We start from the raw sequence: 25,281 nt of genomic DNA, 5'->3' as shown, positions 1-25,281 counted from the left end.
ATATAAGTTTCCCCAGTGATCTAGGACAGTCAGAGGGCTAACTTCAACATCTCTGGTGGTCTTGGACAGCAAAGAGGTTAATGTAAGAATCCTTGATGGTCTAGAGTAGTGAAGGGGTTAATCTCAGAATCTCTGGTAAGCTGGGTGCTGAAGGGGTTAATGTTAGTGTAACTGTTTGTCTAGGACAATCAAGGGATAATATACGTTTCTCTGGCGGTGTAAGACAGTTGGAGGATTAATGTAAGGCTCCCTGATGGTCTAGGGTAGTAAAGGGGTTAAGGTCTGTATTCTTGGTGGTCTATGGCAGAGATGAGAGTAATTCTGCATTCCTGGTGGTCTAGTGCTGTGAAGTGGTTAATGTCAATATACCCAGTGGTCTAGGGCAGTAAGGAGGTTAATTGTAAAATTCCTGTTGGTCTAATGTGTTGTAGGAGTTAAGGTAAGAAACCCTAGAGAACTATGGCAATCAAATGATTAAAGTCAAGATTCCTGGTAGAGAGTAGTGGAAGGGTTAATGCTGTGTACCTGGGGTCCTGTGGTTACTTTCCAGGCTCTGAACTACCATACAGTTCTGTCTATGATTGGGCAGGGTAATTTAGGAACACTCTGCCTGATTATTACCGAAATCAGGAATCTGCGAGGAAGCAAGCATGCTTTCCCTGAGGAGGGGTAACGTGCGTGGATGTGCGGCTGGCAAGCTTCATTTCTCCATTTTGGTTCAACACATGAGTACAAGGTTTCTCAAACATGGTCCCATCTTGAATGCCCCTGCCACCACATGTGCCAGGTAAGGCTGCATGTCATGCAGTTGGAAACTTAAATGGAAATTAAGTTATTTGCTATTAAGCATACCCCAACATTGAGATCTCCAAATGTGGTGACGATCGCCCTATTGTGTCCTATATATGGACTGGAAAATGTGAGGGAGGACACACACACACGTAAGGAACTGCTGCTCAGATCTAAGGACTACCTACCACAATATGATTCATAAGTCCCATGTTTTCAGGCATTGACCCCTATATATACCATACATGTACAGAATATGAAGCATACATTGGGTTCTTCTTCCAGCCAGTCGCAGAAGATCCTATGTGAATCTCTGCTTCATGAAGGTCTTGAGCACTGGAGTCGTTCTGGCTCGTCACTGCGATGGAGAAGACTTTATGATCTGAGGGCAGCTCTAAGGTCCACCATGGTGTCTTCTCCACTGCGGTCTTAGAGCATTTCTTCAGGTTTCCATCATTAGCAGCATGTGACTCTCCGCCATCTGTGCTGGACTGCTTTGTAGGTAAATGCATCGCCACATTAGGTGCTAATGAACAAGGGAGATGCATTACCTGGAGAAGTCGAACGTCTTAAAATCACAAGCATCGGTTGCAGAGACCCTTACCAGCATTCGAGTGTTTCAGAATATTTCTCAGCTCAGTAGCAACTGTGGAAATGGAAACAAAGTCAAAATACAGAGAAACCAAATGTTACAATATATCTATAGAGATAATAAATAATAGAATATATTTATAGAGATCATAAATGTTACAATATATCAGATATCAGTAGAGATAACAAATTTAACAATATATCAATAGAGATCATAGGCTTAGAGAGTTAAATAAGTGGCTCAGAAGCTGGTTCAGGAAGGAAGGGTTTGGGTTCATGGAGAACTGGGCCGACTTCGCGGTCGGTTACAGGCTCTACAGTAGGGACGGGCTCTTAATGGGGAGGATGCAACTGCCCTGGTGGAAAGAATGGTTAGACGGCTGGAGGAGCTTTTAAACTTGATCTGGTGGGAGGGTGGGGGGTCATACTAATAAGGGGGTAGGTAGTGTAGATAGGGAGTGGGATATAGAAGGGGACAGTGGGGTTTTAGTGGGGGCTGGGGTTAGTGAGGAAAGTAGGGAGAAGACTGGGTAGAACTATACACCGATGAAAAATAGAACTGCTGGTAACAAGAACCTGTTACATACAAACATCAACCAAGGTAACCAAAAATCCTGGATATTCACTTTACAGGTAATAGTAATTTAAAATGTATTTTCACAAATGCCAGAAGTCCAGCTAGAGAAATGGGGGAGCTGGAGGCTTTGGAACTAGAAGAACACATAGATGCAGTTGGTGGGGCTGAGACATGGTTGGACTCTTCACATGACGGGGCTGTTAATATTGAGGGTTTTACACTATTTAGGAAAGACAGGGTCAATAGAAAAGGTGGTGGCGTCTGTGCCTGTATGTGAGGAGGGATCTGAAGACAAGTGTGAAAGAGGCAATGGTGGGTGCGGATGTGAGGATGTGGAAACCTTATGGGTGGAAGTTTAAAGGGATGTAAACACTGAAAAAATAATACTTGGTGTAATCTATAGATCCCCTAACATCACAGAGGAGATAGAAACACAACTTTCTAACCAAATAGAGCGGCTGCACAGGCGGTACAGTGGTCATAATGGGAGATTTTACCTTCCCAGACATTCACTGGGGTCATGGTTCTGCCTCAACCGCAAAGGGGAGAAGATTCCTCAACTTGCTGCAGGACCACTTTATGGGCCAGTTTGGGGCGATGCTCTGTTGGATCTAGTAATTTCTAATGATGCAGAGCTTGTTGGTAATGTTACTGTTCGAGAAACACTGGGTAATAGTGACCACAATATAATTATATTCCCCCTAAACTATAAGAAGCAAACTCTGTCAGGCAGAGCAAAGACACTAAATTTCAAAAAGGCTAAATTCCCCGGGTTGAGGGCAGCATTTCAGGGCATAGACTGGGAGCAGCTACTGTGACATAATAATACTGAGGATAAATGGGAGAGCTTTAAATCCACATTGAGTAATAGCACTAAAAAATTTATTCCTTTAGGTAACAAGTATAAATGGCTAAAATTAAACCCCCCATGGCTTACTGTAAAAAGGGCAATAAAAGACAAAAAGAAGGCATTTAAAAAAAAAAATCTGAGGGGTCAGCTGGAGCTTTTGAAGATTACAAAGGGCTTAATAAAATTTGTAAAAAGGAGATAAAATTTGCAAAAATACAAAACAAACAGCAGGTAGCAAAAGAGAGCAAATCAAATCCCAAAAAATTCTTTAAATATATAAATGCTAAAAATCCTAGGTCTGAGCAGGTAGGTCCGCTAAATAAAGAGCTTGGTTCAGTCATTGCTGTGCCCCTGTTTATAATTTTTTAAGATTCTCTAGGGACTGGTACAGTGCTAAGTGATTGGCGCAAGGTAAACGTGGTGCCCATACTCAAAAAAGGATCAAGGTCCTTCACAGGTAATTATAGACCTATAGGCTTGGAAAGTATAGTTTGTAATTGGATTGAAAACTGGATGAAGGACCGTGTCCAGAGGGTTGTGGTCAATGATTCCTGTTCAGAATGGTCCCAGGTTATAAGTTGTGACCCCAAGGTTCAGTGCTGGGCCCTTTATTATTTAATTTATTAATGATATAGAAGATGGGAGTAGTAGTACTGTTTGTATTTTTGCAGATGACACTAAGCTGTGTAATACTGTACGGTCTATGGAAGATGTCCATAAGCTACAAACTGACCGGGACACTCTGAGTGATTGGGCATCAACTTGGCAAATGAGGTTCAATGTGGACAAATGTAAAGTTCTGCATCTTGGTAGTAATAATCTCCGTGCTTCATATGTCCTAGGGGATGTAACACTGGGAGAGTCACTTATAGAGAAGGATTTGGGTCTCCTTGTAGATGGTAGATTAAATAACAGCACAATGTCAATCAGCTGCTTCTAAGGCCACCAGGATATTGTCATGCATTAAACGAGGCATGGACTCGCGGGGCAGGGATGTAATATTACCACTTTACAAAGCGTTGGTGCGGCCTCATCTGGAATATGCAGTTCAGTTCTGGGCACCAGTCCATAGAAAGGATGCCCTGGAGCTGGAGAGAGTACAGAGGAGAGCGACTAAACTGATGAGGGGCCTGGAGGGTCTGAGTTATGTGGGAAGATTTGAAGAACTTAATGTATTTAGTCTTGAGAAGAGACGTCTAAGAAGGGACATGATTAACCTGTACAAATATATAAATGGGCCATACAAAGAATACGGTGAAAAACTGTTCCATGTAAAATGCCCTCAGAAGACAAGGGGGCGCTGCCTCCGACTGGAGAGGAAAAAGTTCAGTCTCCAGGAGCGTCAAAACTCCTTTACTGTAAGAACAGTGAATCTGTGGAATGGACGTCCTCAGGACGTGGTCACAGCAGGAACAGTGGACGGGTTTAAAAAGGGTTTAGACGAATTCTTAAAAGTAAACAACATTAATGCTTATGAAAACGTATAGAAATCTGAGTCTCACTTCCTTCAGGGATTTGCGTCCCCACCCAACCCTTTGGTTGAACTTGATGGACTTATGTCTTTTTTCAACCGTATTAACTATGTAACTATGTAACTATGTATGTTACAATATATTTATAGAGATAATAAATGTTACAATATGTTGTTTCAGTAATGGTCATTGATACAAAGTTACCAGACGTACGTTGCTGTTCTTCACTGTCATATAAATCTGGCTTTGATGGAGCGCCTGAAAAGAAAAAGATACATTATTACTACTGTTATTATTATAAAGCATAAAAAATGAAGGCTAGACGGTGGGATTTGTTGGTGATGTTTACATTGGGAGGAATTGGAGAAGGTTTTCTCCGTATGTCTTTTCAATCTTATCATCCTTTGATGGGAGGGAACATAAATACATTTCTGCATCCTAGAGCTGTAATTTATGTGGATAGCGGCTAGAAACTCATGTGACCACTTTAGTACAAACATCTCCATGTGAAAAAGGGCAGTTCCTCTAAATAGGTCTAATATTCTGTGCACCATTATTCCAATATGAAGTTTAAAGAGGACCTTTCACTAGTTTAAAAACTAAAAACTAACTATATCAGTGGGCAGAGCGGCGCCCAGGGGTCCCCCTGCACTTACTAGTATGTCTGGGCGCTCCGTTCGCCCGGTATAGGCTCCGGTGTCTGTAGCTCCCTCTTTTGTACGGGGCGGAGTTTTTGTATTAGGGTTGTCCCTTGCTGCAGCTCTGGCCAATCGTAGCGCACAGCTCATAGCCTGGGAGTCTATACCGGGCGAACGGAGCGGCGCCCAGACATACTAGTAAGTGCAGGGGGACCCCTGGGCGCCGCTCTGCCCACTGATATAGTTAGTTTTTAGTTTTTAAACTAGTGAAAGGTCCTCTTTAAAACTCCCGAAATAGAGTTGCATAATACAATCTTGTCTGCCTGCACTCTCCCAGGGGGAGCTCAAGATCCAACTGCATACTGTATTGTTTGTGAGGTCAATGTAGAATCTGTGTTCAGTAAGTTCCTGAGCTCCCCCTAGTAGAGGCTATATAGATCTGTATACAGTAATCTCCTGAGCTCCCTCTAGTGGTGGCTGTATAGATCTGTATACAGTAATCTCCTGAGCTCCCTCTAGTGGTGACTCTATATATCTGTATGCAGTAATCTCCTGAGCTCCCTCTAGGGGTGGCTGTATATATCTGTATGTAGTAATCTCCTGAGCTCCCTCTAGTGGTGGCTGTATATATCTGTATGTAGTAATCCCCTGAGCTCCCTCTAGTGATGGCTGTATATATCTGTATGTAGTAATCTCCTGAGCTCCCACTAGTGGTTGTTGTATATATCTGTATGTAGTAATCTCCTGAACTCTCTCTAGTGGTGGCTGTATATATCTGTATGTAGTAATCTCCTGAGCTCCCTCTAGTGGTGGCTGTATAGATCTGTATACAGTAATCTCCTGAGCTCCCTCTAGTGGTGGCTGTATATATCTGTATGTAGTAATCTCCTGAGCTCCCTCTAGTGGTGGCTGTATATATCTGTATGTAGTAATCTCCTGAGCTCCCTCTAGTGGTGGCTGTATATATCTGTATGTAGTAAGATGCTGAGTTCCCTCTAGTGGTGGCTGTATATATCTATATACAGTAATCTCCTGAGCTCCATATAGTGGTGGCTGTATATATCTATATACAGTAAGATGCTGAGTTCCCTCTAGTGGTGGCTAAAGGCAGACAAGAAAATGGTGCTCTGATCTCTATAGAGATCAAATCAGAAATTAATTAGATCAATGTTGGGCCTAATAACAATATATTAAACTGCAGAGTTTTATGAAATATTCCTTACATTCTTCATGTGTTGGCCGTCTCCAGTCATTCTCTTACCTGTGTACTGTTCGGAGACATTAGTACCGTAGACCTTCACCTCACACAGAGTCAGATATGCAGCTTTGCCTGGGATTGTGATAGTAATGTACCGACCCACCATTCCACAGACATATTCCCCCTCCTCTCCAAGACCCAGTGATTCGATTTTGGTGCATCTGTGAGAAAGTGGGAGCTGACATTATCTGGATACCTGTCTGTCTCTTTTTACACTAGGACAATCCATTTACCTGGAATTTTGAGTTCCACCATTTTCTGGAGAATTTCCAATTTTAATTACCGCTCCGTTGATCCTCTCCTGGCAGCAATCACCTCGATTTCTAATTTTCACTTTGGTGATGTTGTAGACGTTTATAAGGTCCACCATCCACCAGGGTTCTACATCCAGGTCAGTATGCGAGCACCGTCCGGACATGTATATGGTGCTGGGAGAGTCATCTATGGCATTTTCAGACGCGCCAAATTTATCATAAGTGCTGGACTGAGAGGTGATTCCTCTGAAAGCCAAGTTGTCTCCTATGATCAAACACGTGTCTTTTTGGTTATGAGAAATCTGAAAAGTTGTCAAAGCTCCACCCCATCACACAATTTGTGATGACTTATGTGTAATTAGAGGGTAACTCCACCCAAAAATCCTGAATGAATGAATATGGAGCAAAAGATCTAAATTATTCTACAAAGCTCTAACCCTCTAACAGACCTTGTGACATAAGTAAGGACCTACGCCGAGCAGAATCTTCTCTATATGAAAAGTAGGACCATCCGCAGTGCAGAGCAGGGCACTGGTTTGTCTGGGTGATGGACATTAATTGTCCATGGGGATAAGCTTTAGCCTTCTCACTCAACCCAGTTCCTGACCCTTGCTCTGCACTGACAAGAGGCAAAGACCCAGAAACGGCTGTCGGCTGACAGACCTGCTTCCCGTATGGAGAAGGTTCTTGTTGGATCCTTAGTTATGTTGCAAGGTCTAGTAGAAGGTCCGCCATTGAATTTGGTGGCCTCCACGAGGAAACATTATTACCCGAGACTTTAGGTTACATCATGGACTCTTTTATTACAAACCTTCGTATTCTACAACTTCTTCCTCCTTAGAATCTAGAAAATCAAACAGCATGGAATGTAGTGTCAGCGGGCGTCCATTATCCTCTGCAGTAAAGCAAGTTCTACTGCGTGGTGGGAACACTTACCCTCATCAAAGTAGTAGTCACTGAGCAGGTGCCAGATATCCGGGACTACAAGGAGGAGACATTTATTAATACATGATCATGTAACTTATGGTACTTTATAGCAATTTTCTCACACAGGTCGCCCAATGTTGAAATTAACAGAAATCCTTGTTGTAAAGTGTGCAGCTGCCAGGAGGCACGTGGGCCGTTGCGTGGACGTTCTTACGCCACAGTCAGCGTGCCTTCTAGTAATGTACTGCTACTGGGATGTGACTGCACAGGAATGGAAAGAGCAGGACCAGTCTCTGTATAGCGATACGTGACTGCGTCCTACATCACGTCCTGAGAGGGCGCATCAATAAGGAAGATATTACACCGACAGAATTACAAAACCCAAACTTACAAAGCCGTTTAGTGGGAAAGAAATCAGGATCTGCAAGAAAGAGAAGACAAAAAGATCACTGCATGAAAAAGAGATAAATCTCAAGAAAGAGACTGAAAAGATAAATAAGAAACCGAAAAACAGAAATCAACTAAAATCAGTAACTCAATCATAATATACAATCCATGACCAATGTAGTGAATAGTGATTGCAGCTCTGGAGTATAATACTGGATGTAACTGAGGATCAGTACAGGATAAGTAATGTATGTACACAGTGACTGCACCAGCAGAATAGTGAGTGCAGCTGTGGAGTATAATACAGGATGTAACTCAGGATCAGTAATGTATGTACACAGTGACTGCACCAGCAGAATAGTGAGTGCAGCTCTGGAGTATAATACAGGATGTAACTCAGGATCAGTACAAGATAAGTAATGTATGTACACAGTGACTGCACCAGCAGAATAGTGAGTGCAGCTCTGGAGTATAATACAGGATGTAACTCAGGATCAGTACAGGATAAGTAATGTATGTACACAGTGACTGCACCAGCAGAATAGTGAGTGCAGCTCTGGAGTATAATACAGGATGTAACTCAGGATCAGTACAGGATAAGTAATGTATGTACACAGTGACTACACCAGCAGAATAGTGAGTGCAGCTCTGGAGTATAATACAGGATGTAACTCAGGATCAGTACAGGATAAGTAATGTATGTACACAGTGACTCCACCAGCAGAATAGTGAGTGCAGCTCTGGAGTATAATACAGGATGTAACTCAGGATCAGTACAGGATAAGTAATGTATGTACACAGTGACTGCACCAGCAGAATAGTGAGTGCAGCTCTGGAGTATAATACAGGATGTAACTCAGGATCAGTACAGGATAAGTAATGTATGTACACAGTGACTGCACCAGCAGAATAGTGAGTGCAGCTCTGGAGTATAATACAGGATGTAACTCAGGATCTGTACAGGATAAGTAATGTTTGTACACAGTGACTGCACCAGCAGAATAGTGAGTGCAGCTCTGGAGTATAATACAGGATGTAACTCAGGATCTGTACAGGATAAGTAATGTATGTACACAGTGACTGCACCAGCAGAATAGTGAGTGCCGCTCTGGAGTATAATACAGGATGTAACTCAGGATCAGTACAGGATAAGTAATGTATGTACACAGTGACTGCACCAGCAGAATAGTGAGTGCAGCTCTGGAGTATAATACAGGATGTAACTCAGGATCAGTACAGGATAAGTAATGTATGTACACAGTGACTGCACCAGCAGAATAGTGAGTGCAGCTCTGGAGTATAATACAGGATGTAACTTAGGATCAGTACAGAATAAGTAATGTATGTTCACAATGACTGCACCAGCAGAATAGTGAGTGCAGCTCTGGAGTATAATACAGGATGTAACTCAGGATCAGTACAGGATAAGTAATGTATGTACACAGTGACTGCACCAGCAGAATAGTGAGTGCAGCTCTGGAGTATAATACAGGATGTAACTCAGGATCAGTACAGGATAAGTAATGTATGTACACAGTGACTGCACCGGCAGAATAGTGAGTGCAGCTCTGGAGTATAATACAGGATGTAACTCAGGATCAGTACAGGATAAGTAATGTATGTACACAGTGACTGCACCAGCAGAATAGTGAGTGCAGCTCTGGAGTATAATACAGGATGTAACTTAGGATCAGTACAGAATAAGTAATGTATGTTCACAATGACTGCACCAGCAGAATAGTGAGTGCAGCTCTGGAGTATAATACAGGATGTAACTCAGGATCAGTACAGGATAAGTAATGTATGTACACAGTGACTGCACCAGCAGAATAGTGAGTGCAGCTCTGGAGTATAATACAGGATGTAACTCAGGATCAGTACAGGATAAGTAATGTATGTACACAGTGACTGCACCAGCAGAATAGTGAGTGCAGCTCTGGAGTATAATACAGGATGTAACTCAGGATCAGTACAGGATAAGTAATATATGTACACAGTGACTCCACCAGCAGAATAGTGAGTGCAGCTCTTGAGTATAATACAGGATGTAACTAAGGATCATTTGCTGAAATTTATTTAACAGAAAACTAACATATAGATTTCATTCAATGAAGATTGATGGGAATCCACAGAAATTATCTTGGTCATCCATTTTTTTGTAGACTGAAAATGTGACACATCAATGTGGATGAGGCCTTATAGAATTATATTCTGTGTTTTCCATCCTGTGATCAGGTCTGCTCCTATGTATATAAGTATATAACAGAATAGATGACTTACATTCACTGCTGGGAACCTGCTCATCTAGAAGGAAGAAAGAGATTAAAATTGTTTAGTAAAATAGATAGATAATAGATATGAGATGAGATAGATAGATACATAGATAGATATGAGATAGATAGTTAGATAGATAGATAGATAGATAGATAGATAGATAGATAGATAGATAGATAGATAGATAGATAGATAGATTTTCTTACCAGACTTATCACTTGGAAGTCCAAAGACTTGAACTTCACATATGGTCACTGAGCGATTGGCTCCGGGGATGAAGATGCTCACGTACCGACCCTTCATACCATCACATTCAAAGGCAAGAGTCTGTCCGTAGTCCATGGATGTAATTACTCCGCATCTGAAGAGGGTAGAGGAGTAATGAGCAGAAACATCCACAGCTCTCCCCGTCCCCACCTATAGATAACAGTACAGGAGCTAATAGACGAGTGGCTGTTGTTGGATCCTGACATTGATGGACTTAGCGTATCTGGGATCGGAATTCCTGTCCTAGTCCACTTTATAGATATTTTTTAACCTGGGGTTTTTGGTGCCTGCGTTTTCATCCGAGTTCCCAATCATGATTTCTGCTCCGTTTATTCTCTCAGGGCAGCAATCTCCTCTATTTGTGACTGCAACAGTGAAGACTTTATATTCAGACTTCAGATCAACCATCCACCATGGGTTCTCCTGGTCAGACGTGCCGGCGCACTGGATGTACAGGTAGTTGCTGTCTAGAGATCCGTCAATGGCATTCTCTGGTTTTCCGTACATGTTGTACAGGCTGGATTGTTGGGCAAGGCCTTTAGGAGCCACATTTGGAGCTGCAAAATAATTACATAAAAGGGTCAGATCAAGGAGAATTCAAGTATGAGGCACCTGGTCATCTCAGTCTCTACATATCTAACTAGCCTCCAGGCCACAGATGACCATTACATACCATAGATGACCACCACACACCACAAATGACCACCATAGATGACTTCCACATACCACAGATGGCTAGGACACCCCATAGATGACAACCACACATCATCGATTGCCACAACACACCACAGACAGCTAGCACACCCCATAGATGACCACCACACACCACAAATGACCACCATAGATGACTTCCACATACCACAGACAGCTAGCACACCCCATAGATGACCACCACACACCGCAAATGACCACCATAGAGGACTTCCACATACCACAGATGGCTAGGACACCCCATAGATGACAACCACACATCATCGATTGCCACGACACACCACAGACAGCTAGCACACCCCATAGATGACCGCCACACACCACAAATGACCACCATAGATGACTTCCACATACCACAGATGGCTAGGACACCCCATAGATGACAACCACACATCATCGATTGCCACAACACACCACAGACAGCTAGCACACCCCATAGATGACCACCACACACCACAAATGACCACCATAGATGACTTCCACATACCACAGACAGCTAGCACACCCCATAGATGACCACCACACACCGCAAATGACCACCATAGAGGACTTCCACATACCACAGATGGCTAGGACACCCCATAGATGACAACCACACATCATCGATTGCCACGACACACCACAGACAGCTAGCACACCCCATAGATGACCGCCACACACCACAAATGACCACCATAGATGACCGCCACATACCACAGATGGCTAGCACACCCCATAGATGACCAACACACACCACAAATGACCACCATAGATGACCACCACATACCACAGACAGCTAGCACACCCCATAGATGACCACCACACACCACAAATGACCACCATAGATAACCGCCACATACCACAGATGGCTAGCACACCCCATAGATGACCAACACACACCACAAATGACCACCATAGATGACCACCACATACCACAGACAGCTAGCACACCCCATAGTTGACCACCACACATCAGATTTGGCAACCACACATCATGGATTTCCACCATAGTATGCTGCCACATACCTAGGATGACCACCATACACTACAGGTCAGTCAAATACGCGCATGGCAAAACAAGGCCTAGTAACAGTCAGTGTGACGTGAGGGTGGGCTTTTCACCGGTGCAGGGTTCGTTACAAGAAATCTCTCTAATATCTGTACTGTAAGGAGCCACGCAGTTGTGTGGTCACCACATGAAACTAGAAGAGATCTTCATCCGTGGAAGTAATGAGATGGAAAACTGAAAATGATTAATACTCAATGTAGGTCAGAAAGTTGCAGAACATTCTGTTATATAATGCTCCAGTAGTGACACATTAGGATAGGCCATCAGTGTTTTATCAGTGGGACCTTCTGGATGCAAAATGGGGGCCATAGTATCCTGCAGGCGCAACGTCTCTTCATTGTTTGCACAGACACGGCCCTGTACACATGACCTCATTACAGCCCACTCACTTCAGATTGGACTCGACTTCATTAAGGGGGGGGGGGGGGGGCTCCTGCGCCAGCCAGCTGCCTTATAGCCATAGACAGTTCTGGTCTGAGATTAGTTGAGGGGGAAAGACGATGATTTCTTGATTTGCCCCCTTCCATGTGCACCTCTCAATGATGGTACAGGTACATAAAGCCTGCTTCTTGCCTGTACTAGATGCCAGTACCTAGCCCCCCCCCCCCCCCCCCCCTTCTCCTTACCTCCATTTGGTGTCTTCAGGTTTGTTGGAGTCGCATAATCTGGAATTGAAGATATTGAGAACTTGTAATTATCTGGACATTTTCATGTTTTCTATCCTTTCGTTCTATCATATACCACACCTGAACCTTCTGCAGGAAATCCGAAGACTTGGACTTCACACAGCACTAAATGTTCCTCCCGGCCAGGAATTGTCACTGTCACATATTGACCGACCATCCCTTGGCAAGAAAACGACACAGTTTCTCCAGATTCAATGGATGAGATGACACCACACCTGGAAAAAGGTCATAGAATGGGGCAAAATTCAGAAAATTACAAGAAAGCTCTGATCAGTTCCTCCCTTCGTTCTGTCTTATGATGTATCAATGCTGATCTGCCATCCACCTCCTCGTCAGCCTGCAAGTAGCTGTAAGGCAACTGGCGGCATTAGGAGCCCTCCCCCCCACTGCTCTGTCTGTAATAGATAAAGGCACCCATAAGCTATCTGCAGGACAAAAAGACTGTCCTACATAAAAGTGACCGCTCCGAACCCAATGTAAAGATAGCATTTCCAGGAATGCAAACCACCAGAAAAACTCTGCAGACACTGAACACGCAGGGAATGCCAGGAGACTGGGTTGGAGATTGAGTGGAGCTTTAATCTTACCTGGGGTTTAACTTTCCTCCATTACTCGGGTTGTTTCCTATTCTGATCTCTGATCCAAAAATCCGATCTCTGCAGCATTCCAAGACCCGGTTAGTAATGGCTATGGATATGATCCTGTACTGGGCTTTGAGGTCCACCATCCACCACGGATCCAATTCCTTCTTCGTGTAAGAACATTGTGACCTTAAATAATTTGCGGCCAAAGATCCGTCATTGGCGTTCCGAGCGCTTCCAAAATAAGAATAAGTAGAGGACTGAGTGGCGATCCCCTGCAGGGCGAGGTTAGGAGCTGCAAGACAAGACGGGGCCACGAAATTGTATCAAATATCAGAGGAAGAAGAAGATGAAGAAGAAGAAGAGATACAATGTGACCGACGACCACAACATAAACATTATCTCCTCACCTGGTTGAACTAAACCCTCAGGACTCGCACCTGCCAAGAAGAACATGAAATAAAAATGTGGGGCATTTATCAAATTAGATACATCATTTTTGGCTTAAAACGTGGTTTGTCTTTTATCTATCTATACATCTACCTATCTAATCTCATCTATCTACCTATCTATCTATCTAATCTTATCTATCTATCTCACATCTATTATCTACAGTGCCTTGCAAAAGTATTCACCCCCCTTGACTTTTTCCTATTTTGTTACATTACAGCCTTAAGTTCAATGTTTTGTTAATCTGAATGTTATGTGATGGATCAGAACACAATAGTCTAAGTTGATGAAGTGAAATGAGAAAAATATATGAATAAAACTATTGTTTAGAAATAGAAAACAGTAATTTGGCATGTGCGTATGTATTCACCCCCTTTGTTAGGAAGCCCATAAAAAGCTCTGGTGCAACCAATTACCTTCAGAAGTCACATAATTAGTGAAATGATGTCACCTGTGTGCAATCTAAGTGTGACATGATCTGTCATTACATATACACACCTTTTTTGAAAGGCCCCAGAGGCTTCAAGACCTAAGCAAGAGGCATCACTAACCAAACACTGCCATGAAGACCGAGGAACTCTCCAAACAAGTAAGGGACAATGTTGTTGAGAAGTACAAGTCAGGGTTAGGTTATAAAAAAATATCCCAATCTTTGATGATCCCCAGGAGCACCATCAAATCTATCATAACCAAATGGAAAGAACATGGCACAACAGCAATCCTGCCAAGAGCCGGCCGCCAACCAAAACTGACGGACCGGACAAGGAGGGCATTAATCAGAGAGGCAGCACAGAGACCTCAGGTGACCCTGGAGGAACTGCAAAGTTCCACAGCAGAGACTGGAGGATCTGTACATAGGATGACAATAAGCCGTACGCTCCATAGAGTTGGGCTTTATGGCAGAGCGGCCAGAAGAAAGCCATTACTTTCAGCTAAAAGTAATGATCTATCTATCTATCCCCTTTCTTTCCTGTAACTCACCACCTCCATGGTATGATCCCCAGATGCTGAGGAGCACAATGATGGCACATGCCGGAGCTCTGGTCATGGTGTGGACCAGAGAAGTTTCCGCAGGAAGCTTCCACCTTCTCGACTGGTTCTTCTTCTTTATATGTTGCAGAGAGACCGTGAAAAGCTCAAAGTAACATAGTAACATAGTAACATAAATCTGTCGAAATATTGATTTGCTGTTTCACAAACATCACCTTTGGCAGAAGCCGCAGGGGGTTGACCGCAGGTCCTGTTATGCTGGAGTCACCTCATTATGGATATTTTGTTAGGTCTATTCACACACGGCTGATGCTTGTAGAAATCCATGTGGTGCGGAGACAGCCCCAGTCAAGTGAATGGAAGTGATTGTCAGATCTGCTACATGTGAATATGCCCTAAGGTTTATCCTCAGTGTGTCCAGACCCGAACAAGTGCCTCCCACACAGATTTCTGGGAAACCCCTCCATATGTGATGGGCCAGAGAGCGTCCGAACCCCCGAGACGAGCAGAAACCCATGGGAATGTGTCCTCCATGACGGTGCTATGCACACAGTTCTCAGTGCACCCAGCTGTCCACGGTGTAAGGGTAGTGTGTCCGGCGGTATACCTGCTGCAATGTGTTGTGATCTTATAGTGTGGACCAATCTAGATTCCCCTCCAAGAATGAGTGGAGTAGAGAAAGGAAGAAAAAGGGGCGCACAATAGGATAGTATGTTCAAACAATAGAATAATATAGTGAGAAATATCCAGGCTCCCCTTGTGAGGTTGTGCTAATATAGGCTCAACTCTACTGTAGACTTAGTGAAGATAAGACCTTTGTACCGGGACTGCAGCCTCAGACTGTGTATTCTTTTGGATGGGATGTCCAGTCCCCCAAACGGTATTTGCAGTAGAAAAAGAGGGGTTCTGATTCGGCGCAAAATCACCAGTGAAGACGGTCTTAATGGATGAATTCTTCTTATTTAATAGAAACAACGCGTTTTGGGGATTAAAATTTCCCCTTCATCAGGTTTCACAAAAAGACAATAAATGTAGTACATACAGTACAGACCAAAAGTTTGGACACACCTTCTCATTCAAAGAGTTTTCTTTATTTTCATGACTATGAAGGCATCAAAACTATGAATTAACACATGTGGAATTATATACATAACAAACAAGTGTGAAACAACTGAAAATATGTCATATTCTAGGTTCTTCAAAGTAGCCACCTTTTGCTTTGATTACTGCTTTGCACACTCTTGGCATTCTCTTGATGAGCTTCAAGAGGTAGTCCCCTGAAATGGTCTTCCAACAGTCTTGAAGGAGTTCCCAGAGATGCTTAGCACTTGTTGGCCCTTTTGCCTTCACTCTGCGGTCCAGCTCACCCCAAACCATCTCGATTGGGTTCAGGTCCGGTGACTGTGGAGGCCAGGTCATCTGGCGCAGCACCCCATCACTCTCCTTCATGGTCAAATAGCCCTTACTTTCAAAGTTTTCCCAATTTTTCGGCTGACTGACTGACCTTCATTTCTTAAAGTAATGATGGCCACTCGTTTTTCTTTACTTAGCTGCTTTTTTGTTGCCATAATACAAATTCTAACAGTCTATTCAGTAGGACTATCAGCTGTGCATCCACCTGACTTCTCCTCAACGCCACTGATGGTCCCAACCCCATTTATAAGGCAAGAAATCCCACTTATTAAACCTGACAGGGCACACCTGTGAAGTGAAAACCATTTCAGGGGACTACCTCTTGGAGCTCATCAAGAGAATGCCAAGAGTGTGCAAAGCAGTAATCAAAGCAAAAGGTGGCTACTTTGAAGAACCTAGAATATGACATAGTTTCAGTTGTTTCACACTTGTTTGTTATGTATATAATTCCACATGTGTTAATTCATAGTTTTGATGCCTTCATAGTCATGAAAATAAAGAAAACTCTTTGAATGAGAAGGTGTGTCCAAACTTTTGGTCTGTACTGCACATATTCTGTATATGTGTATATATTGTAAGGGATCGCCTCTTATTCGGGGTCATTCTCACAATGATCTTCATAACCACTGGGTTTCAGGTCCAAACAGTGCAATTTATTTTACACTCGCACCCCACCAGCATTTTTTAAATTTTTTTCACATTTTTTGCGGTCTGGGCATGCGCAGACCGCAATGCCGGGATGCATTTTGACGAAAAATCGGGACCGGATCCGGCATTAATGCATTTCAATGGGAAAAAATTTCGGCATTTCACCAAGTGTTCCGGAATTTTGGACGGAGATAAAACCGCAGCATGCTGCGGTATTATCTCCGTCCTTTAAAGGCAAAAAGACTGAACTGAAGACATCCTGATGCATTCTAAATGGATCGCTCTCCATTCAGAATGCATTAGGATAAAACTGATCAGTTCTTTTCTGGTATTGAGCCCCTAGGACGGAACTCAATGCTGGAAAAGAATAACGCTAGTGTGAAAGTAGCCTTAGCTGTATAAACATAAGCTATATTAGCAACCTAGGACAGGTCTTAGCTGGCCAGCTACAGGGATTACAGTACTTTTTCTCAAATTGGGCAAGGATTACGTCAGACTCCTGGATAGAATCTTGTACCCAGGTCACTCCCTCAGGTTAAAGAAGTTGACCCCCAAGGCAAAATGGTCAACCCTTCACAAAGCCTCAAATGGTGGTTGTTTCAGGACTTCACAGGAAAATCTTGACCTCTTTACCAGGAAATTTCTGGGGTCTTTTCAAGAGTGTATGCCGTGCCAAAGCCACAGGTAAGATGGAGGTTAGATCTGATGTGTCTAAACAAATACCTTCTCGGAACAATTTCGTGATGTAACATTCACCAGCAAGATGATTTTATAGCCAAGATCGCATATATACTGATATGCACGTTACTCCCAACCCATTGCAAGTTCTCAGGTTGGCCATCACTCACCAGGATAGCTCATCTTCAATTCACTGGCCTTTGGTTTCATCACCTGGTGTTTTTACTAAGTGGTGGCACTAACTCCAGTTAGGCTTCCAGTTAGACTCCAGAAACTGGTTGCTTAAGCTCTCATCCAGAAATCAAGGTGGATGTGAGTTCTAAGGTCCCATCACCAAGTGCCAGTGGAGTAACTAGAAATAACTGGGCCACACAGCAAATATTTGAACAGGGCTCCCCAGCATCTTCTGTGCAAGCCCCCCTTCCTCCCGTGCATCCGCCGCTCCTGTCGCTAGTCAAGATCGCTATCAGATCAGGCCAGGCAGCTGCTCTTTCTACAAATATATATTTTTCTGACCTCTTAGATAGAAGCCATAACATGGGCATTAGTGTACATTGCAAACCAGCATTGTTCCAGGAAGAGACCAATGTTTATCAAGTCTGGTTTGTCTTGTGGTGACCAAGCCAGAAACTCGGGAAGACCTGTATTGATGGCTTCGTCCAAGAAATACTGAACAAAGTAGATTTTTTCTGACCATTCCGATAAGTCTGGTCGGGAAGTACACTTCCACATTCTTTGAGTTCAGGGGAGGCGATCTCCTCAATAGATGTATCTGTGATCCAATAGACTTGGGAGCACTATATCTAGCTCTTCATTTAGGGGAGGTTCAAGAATCAGTCAGTGGGGGAGCAAACAGATAGTATCTCCACATGTGCTATATCACCAATTGGCACAGGATTTGCTCTGATCCACGGTACAGTCAATGCAGTCAAATTTAGACTTAAACCGTAGACAGCCATCCACATTCAAGGTATTCTGAATAATCAGACGGATCTGTAAGTAGGTCACAGTTGAAGTCTCAGCGACTGTATTTTTAACAGATTGTGTGCAGATGGGGTACCCCCATTTAGATGCTAAGGGGAAAGCCTCCTATACAAAGTTCAAGAAGTTCTGCTCCCTGAATCCAGCAGGTCCACCAGAAAAAATTGTTGGCCTGTCTCTCAGTTGGGAGGGAATTTTTCATCCAAATTTTCCTCCATTTCCTCTACAAGAGTCTCAGCCATAGTGCTCATCTGGCCAAGAGGGCATGATCCCTCACTGGCTACAACTTTCCAGAGGACATTATTGGAGATGCAGTCCAGACGAACCTTCTTGTTCAAGCAGGCCTACAGAATCCACCATAGATGGAATCTGACTGTTTAGGACTGGAGAAGGGCTTGTAAGATGTGGTGGAGGAAACTTTGCAGAAGCCTGATCAGTCTGAAGTCTTACTTTTTTTTTACAGGAAGGTTTCCAGTTTGGGTTAAAATCCAACACTGTAAGAGCGCATTTCACGACCCCCACTGCTTGCATAGATGGAGCTTTCATGCATTCATGCATTTTTTTTTTACGTTCTTAATTTAATCGGTTAAGCCTCCTATTCCAGCCTGGGATCAGGCTGTTCTCCTCAAGACCCTGGTTGAATCTCTATTTCAGCCTCTTACAGAAGCACCAGTAAGACTTGTATCTTGGAAGGTTTTATTTCTGGTGGCAAGTGCATCAGCCAAGAAGGTGTCAGACTTTGCAAGGGCCATATCTGTAAGTACATCAAAAAGACTCGATTTTAAGGTTGATGCCCTATATCCTACCAAAGCTCTCATCTGACATGAATGTAAGTTAAGAAATTCATCTATCAGAATCCTCAATCTGATGAACAAGACAAGCTTCATCTACTGGTTATTGGAGAACCAGGGTCCTTCAGGTCAGCTGACCAGCAGTATAATAACCAGCAAGCCTACACTGCTTGGATTAAGAATACTATTAAATTCTGCTTCTAAATTCTGAGTACTCCAGTTACCAGGTGGAGTTACAGCACACTCCACTCCGTCCACTTAATTGCTTGGACAGAGGAGAGAAAAAAATAAGCATTGGATCAACTCTGCAGGGCCTCTACATGGTCTTCTCCATGCATCTTTACAAAACAATATAAGTTGGATGCATCTGGTGCTTGCAATTCTGTCTTTGACAGACAAGTAATTATTAAGGCTGCGATTTTGACCGCCCTTGTTTAATACAGCTTTTCAGATCCCTTTGTGTTGTGCTGCCTGAAGGACGATAAGGAAAGTCTAAATTTGCTTACCGAAACTTATCTTTCCTTGAGTCCAAAGGCAGCACAAATATCCCTCCCTTAAGAAATACACTGCTTGGAAAAAACACATCTACCTAGTGGGTGTGCACTGCTTTATAGGGGAGTTAGTTAGTCTGATTTACTAATAATTTAACTTCTGTCCTAGACGGGAGGAGCAAGACATTAACCCTTTGTGTTGTGCTGCCTTTGGAATCAAGGAAAGATAAATTTTGCTAAGCAAATTTAGACTATCCCCTTTCTTTCCTGTAACTCACCACCTCCATGATATGATCCCCGGATGCTGAGGAGCACAATGATGGCACATGCCAGAGCTCTGGTCATGGTGTGGAGCAGAGAAGTTTCCGCAGGAAGCTTCCACCCTTTCGACTGGTTCTTCTTCTTTATATGTTGCAGAGAGACCGTGAAAAGGTCAAAGTAACATAAATCAGTCGAAATATTCATTTGCTGTGTCACAAACATCACCTTCGGCAGAAGCCGCAGGGGAGCTGACCGCAGGTCCTGATATGCTGGAGTCACCTCATTATGGATATTTTGTTAGGTCTATTCACACATGGCTGATGCTTGTAGAAATCCATGTGGTGCGGAGACAGCCCCAGTCAAGTGAATGGAAGTGATTGTCAGATCTGCTACATGTGAATATGCCCCAAGGTTTATTCTTAGTGTCTGCAGACCCGAACAAGTGCCTCCCACACAGATTTCTGGGAAACCCCTCCATACGTGATGACGCTGGGCTAGAGAGCGTCCGAACCCCAGAGACGAGCAGAAACCCATGGAAATGTGTCCTCCATGATAGTGCTATGCACACAGTTCTCAGTGCACCCAGCTGTCCACACAAGTCTTTAGGTTCACGGTGTAAAGGTAGTGTGTCTGGCGGTATACCTGCTGCAATGTGTTGTGAAGCCACTAAGTACAATGCACCTGCGTTTACATGAGAAAAAAAATCTGGCTTCTTGCACAATCTTGGGGGGTCATGTCCTGCCTGCACCCACCAGGAAACAAGTCTGAACAGGGACTTCATATGCAGTATTACAGAATAGCTCTGTATAGGTCATCAGATTGTTAAATAATATGTGATATAATATTAATTGGTATTTAATATAAAGGATTTATTACACTACACACTGACACCATCTATAGTAATACACTTGGCAATGGGAGGTCCGTATGAGGACGTCAAGACCTATATTTGAAGTCTCCATATATGACAATGTACATTAGTAAGACACGCCTGTATCTATGGTATAAATGACGGACAGAGACGGTCGTCTTCTTACTCTCACTGTGTTGGGGGTTGTTTGCTGCTGAACATGATTGAAGACACACATGGAGCCTGAGAAGGAATTACTCCCCTTCAGAAAGGATACTTTAAGGACATTCATATTCATGCATGGACAATAGACTAGAACTTTTCCTAAACTATTTTTGTAAGTAATCAACTTTTATGAAGACCTAAAATAAATCACATTATTAATTTTTTATATAACTATTGTTGAATCCTGGTGAACAAGTCCTTCTGGTGTTCTTTACTCCAAATAACACATACACTATATTTGGAGAGGATTAACAAATCAGTTTGATATTTTTCATAAATATTTATTTTACATTTGGCGAGATATTACAATTGGCGAGCTACCATACCGCTATATAAAGCTTGAAGAGGGGGAAGAGTGAACTCAAAAAGAATTTTCAAGCTTTAATAAGTCATAGAATCTACTCTTCTAAAGGAGGTCAACAAGTGCCAGACATACCAAGACATGCTGATGAACGAAGCCCAGCCTCGAATCTACTAAGGTTGTGAGTATGGAAATAATACATTCTATTGCTGATAAGAGTAGCTTACAATTTAAGTGTATGCCTAGTGAACAGTTAGATCTGCAGATGATATAGTTTAGTTTATATGCAGAATGTGAACAGGAAAACGAGAAGATAGACTTTTATCCGTATTTTAGTCAGTAAAGAGAAAGAGAAAATAAGGAATATTGTCCATATGGTGAAGGTATTTTTTATTAGTGTCAGATAGATCCATATATAATTGTACCAGTGCAGTTCCAACCACAGATGCTGTGATCTGTAAAGATGCATCAACCGAGGGTGGAATTGGCAATAAAGTAGAGGAAAGTAAGAATAATGATGATTTGAGAAATCAGCAGGATGAGATGAAACACATATGTATGATCTCTGCTGAAGGTGACCGTAACCTTATAGATGAAGAAGGGTCAGTACAACTAGAGAAAACATTGCAGATCTCTGCTGAAAGTGACTTTGTGTCAGTAGACAATGACAAATCTATACACCAGCAGACATTGCATATTAAAGAGGCCAGCTTATAATTAAAATTGCAGAAGCAGTTAATGAAAATATGCAATGAAATCCCCACATATTATGCAAACCTCCATGTGTGCAGGAATTCTGAGATTTTTGAGAGCCATACAGACAGATTTGAATTATCAAATGAACAAAGGAATCGATTATTTAGATTGTGGCTTCCTGTGAATTTTTCTAAGAATCTAGCAATGAAACAGGTTGATAATGATTCAAACTTGTGGATTTTTCATAATGATGTTCAAAGAATAAAAGAGCTGATTTGGTGCACTAGAAGGGACAGCATGTCCACATATGAAAATCTAAAGGAATAAAAAATTGGCAGAAAGGAATCCACATTTGGGTTTATGTCCATGTTTGAACGGACATACAAAGTGGTTATTGAGAATGCCAAACTTTCACATATCATTCACATGTTTGTTAGAAAGTTTACATTTTTAAATCCTTCTATATTTGTGTTGTCATCAGAGAAAAAAAAACATTATTTCAGGCTGAAAAGTTTCTGGACATTATGAGGAAGCACATGAAACAGAACATGCCTCCATCACATATCAGAAGTATACAGTCGTGGCCAAAAGTTTTGAGAATGACACAAATATTAGTTTTCACAAAGTTTGCTGCTAAACTGCTTTTAGATCTTTGTTTCAGTTGTTTCTGTGATGTAGTGAAATATAATTACACGCACTTCATACGTTTCAAAGGCTTTTATCGACAATTACATGACATTGATGCAAAGAGTCAGTATTTGCAGTGTTGGCCCTTCTTTTTCAGGACCTCTGCAATCCGACTGGGCATGCTCTCAATCAACTTCTGGGCCAATTCCTGACTGATAGCAACCCATTCTTTCATAATCACTTCTTGGAGTTTGTCAGAATTAGTGGGTTTTTGTTTGTCCATCCGCCTCTTGAGGATTGACCACAAGTTCTCAATGGGATTAAGATCTGAGGAGTTTCCAGGCCATGGACCCAAAATGTCAACGTTTTGGTCCCCGAGCCACTTAGTTATCACTTTTGCCTTATGGCACGGTGCTCCATCGTGCTGGAAAATGCATTGTTATTCACCAAACTGTTGTTGGATTGTTGGAAGAAGTTGCTGTTGGAGGGTGTTTTGGTACCATTCTTTATTCATGGCTGTGTTTTTGGGCAAAATTGTGAGTGAGCCCACTCCCTTGGATGAGAAGCAACCCCACAGATGAATGGTCTCAGGATGCTTTACTGTTGGCATGACACAGGACTGATGGTAGCGCTCACCTTTTCTTCTCCGGACAAGCCTTTTTCCAGATGCCCCAAACAATCGGAAAGAGGCTTCATCGGAGAATATGACTTTGCCCCAGTCCTCAGCAGTCCATTCACCATACTTTCTGCAGAAGATCAATCTGTCCCTGATGTTTTTTTGGGAGAGAAGTGGCTTCTTTGCTGGCCTTCTTGACACCAGGCCATCTTCCAAAAGTCTTCGCCTCACTGTGCGTGCAGATGCGCTCACACCTGCCTGCTGCCATTCCTGAGCAAGCTCTGCACTGGTGGCACTCCGATCCCGCAGCTGAATCCTCTTTAGGAGACGATCCTGGCGCTTGCTGGACTTTCTTGGACGCCCTGAAGCCTTCTTAAGAAGAATTGAACCTCTTTCCTTGAAGTTCTTGATGATCCTATAAATTGTTGATTGAGGTGCAATCTTAGTAGCCACAATATCCTTTCCTGTGAAGCTATTTTTATGCAACGCAATGATGGCTGCACGCGTTTCTTTGCAGGTCACCATGGTTAACAATGGAAGAACAATGATTTCAAGCATCACCCTCCTTTTAACATGACAAGTCTGCCATTTTAACCCAATCAGCCTGACTTAATGATCTCCAGCCTTGTGCTCGTCAACATTCTCACCTGAGTTAACAAGACGATTACTGAAATGATCTCAGCAGGTCCTTTAATGACAGCAATGAAATGCAGTGGAAAGGTTTTTTTGGGATTAAGTTCATTTTCATGGCAAAGAAGGACTATGCAATTCATCTGATCACTCTTGATAACATTCCGGAGTATATGCAAATTGCTATTATAAAAACTTAAGCAGCAACTTTTCCAATTTCCAATATTTATCTAATTCTCAAAACTTTTGGCCACGACTGTAGATAGAACAGCGGTAGATGTAAAAATAGACAGAATCCGGCCTAAGAAGACTCAAATTTCATATACATTTAAAAGAAGCAAATATACTCTTTATGAGGACTGTAGAAAGTTACATGTAATGTTTAGACTTTATCATATGACAAACTCAGTCACAGACACAAATCCACAGACACCAATTGTCACTGAACATAACTCTCAGTGTCAGCCATCTACAAATAGACCGACTCCAGAGCAGGATCTACAGAGGGAACAAGGTCAGATTTCTGAGGTAGATATAAGTTTATAGACCAAGGGTAAAGATATTCAGAACCAGATGGGTTTTAAATGTGATTGTCCTGTCATTATTGATAAAAAATTTAAGAAAATGCAGTCAATGGATTTCTTAAATGAAATCAGTCACATTGAGCAGGATATTCCGAGGATCTTATCAACAGAGAAGTTATAAGAAGAGGGTTAAAGAGGACCTTTCACTTGTAAAAACAATGTGAACTAAGTATGCCGACATGTAGAGCGGCGCCCAGGGATCTCACTGCACTTACTATTATCCCCGGGCGCCGCTCTGTTCTCCCGTTATGCCCTCTGGTACCTTTACTCTGTAAGTTATAGTAGGCGGTGTCTTCCCTTGTCCTGTGGGCGTCTTCTTCTCCTAGGCTGCAGCGCTGGCCAATCGCAGCGCACAGCTCACAGCCTGGGAGAAAAAAAACTCCCAGGCTGTGAGCTGTGCGCTGCGATTGGCCAGCGCTGCAGCCTAGGAGAAGGAGACGCCCACAGGACAAGTGCAGACACCGCCTACTATAACTTACAGAGTAAAGGTACCAGAGGGCATAACGGGAGAACAGAGCGGCGCCCGGGGATAATAGTAAGTGCAGTGAGATCCCCGGGCGCCGCTTTACATGTCGGCATACTTAGTTCACATAGTTTTTACAAGTGAAAGGTCCTCTTTAAGTATTGGCTAGAAATAAGTCTATTGAGGACAGACATATAGGTAATGGTTTTGGCCTGGATAAGGATAAGATTTTGTTTTTCCATTAAAGTTAGCTAAATAAAAGTTCTGATTAATTAT

At 42.8% G+C, this 25,281-nt stretch overlaps 1 protein-coding gene across 3 annotated transcripts in view; it reads right to left on the bottom strand.

Moving 5' to 3' along the window:
• The window catches only part of LOC120979167, a 33,818-nt gene extending 13,568 nt beyond the window's left edge, over positions 1–20,250 (bottom strand). Inside the window, exons 1-16 of one of the 3 annotated variants that reach the window (XM_040407730.1) lie at positions 20,031–20,250; positions 13,721–13,750; positions 13,317–13,605; positions 12,790–12,944; positions 12,670–12,708; positions 10,556–10,841; positions 10,224–10,378; positions 10,024–10,047; positions 7,748–7,777; positions 7,366–7,410; positions 7,241–7,273; positions 6,409–6,694; positions 6,179–6,336; positions 4,493–4,537; positions 1,394–1,435; positions 1,057–1,315 (exon numbers count right to left, since the gene is read on the bottom strand). In XM_040407730.1, the coding sequence (XP_040263664.1) occupies positions 1,057–1,315; positions 1,394–1,435; positions 4,493–4,537; positions 6,179–6,336; positions 6,409–6,694; positions 7,241–7,273; positions 7,366–7,410; positions 7,748–7,777; positions 10,024–10,047; positions 10,224–10,378; positions 10,556–10,841; positions 12,670–12,708; positions 12,790–12,944; positions 13,317–13,605; positions 13,721–13,750; positions 20,031–20,235 (2,081 nt within the window). In that variant the 5' untranslated portion in view covers positions 20,236–20,250. Of the gene's footprint in view, positions 1–1,056; positions 1,316–1,393; positions 1,436–4,492; positions 4,538–6,178; positions 6,337–6,408; positions 6,695–7,240; positions 7,274–7,365; positions 7,411–7,747; positions 7,778–10,023; positions 10,048–10,223; positions 10,379–10,555; positions 10,842–12,669; positions 12,709–12,789; positions 12,945–13,316; positions 13,606–13,720; positions 13,751–14,741; positions 14,874–20,030 lie in introns of those variants that run through there. The other 2 variants (XM_040407732.1, XM_040407731.1) reach the window with 2 other exon arrangements.
• Between the last annotated feature and the right edge of the window lie 5,031 nt (positions 20,251–25,281).

Source organism: Bufo bufo, chromosome 9 (genome assembly GCF_905171765.1).
Source record: "Bufo bufo chromosome 9, aBufBuf1.1, whole genome shotgun sequence".
Taxonomy (NCBI): domain Eukaryota; kingdom Metazoa; phylum Chordata; class Amphibia; order Anura; family Bufonidae; genus Bufo; species Bufo bufo.
The sequence above is the reverse complement of the archived record's forward strand: the minus strand, read 5'-3'. Positions and strand labels throughout refer to the sequence as shown.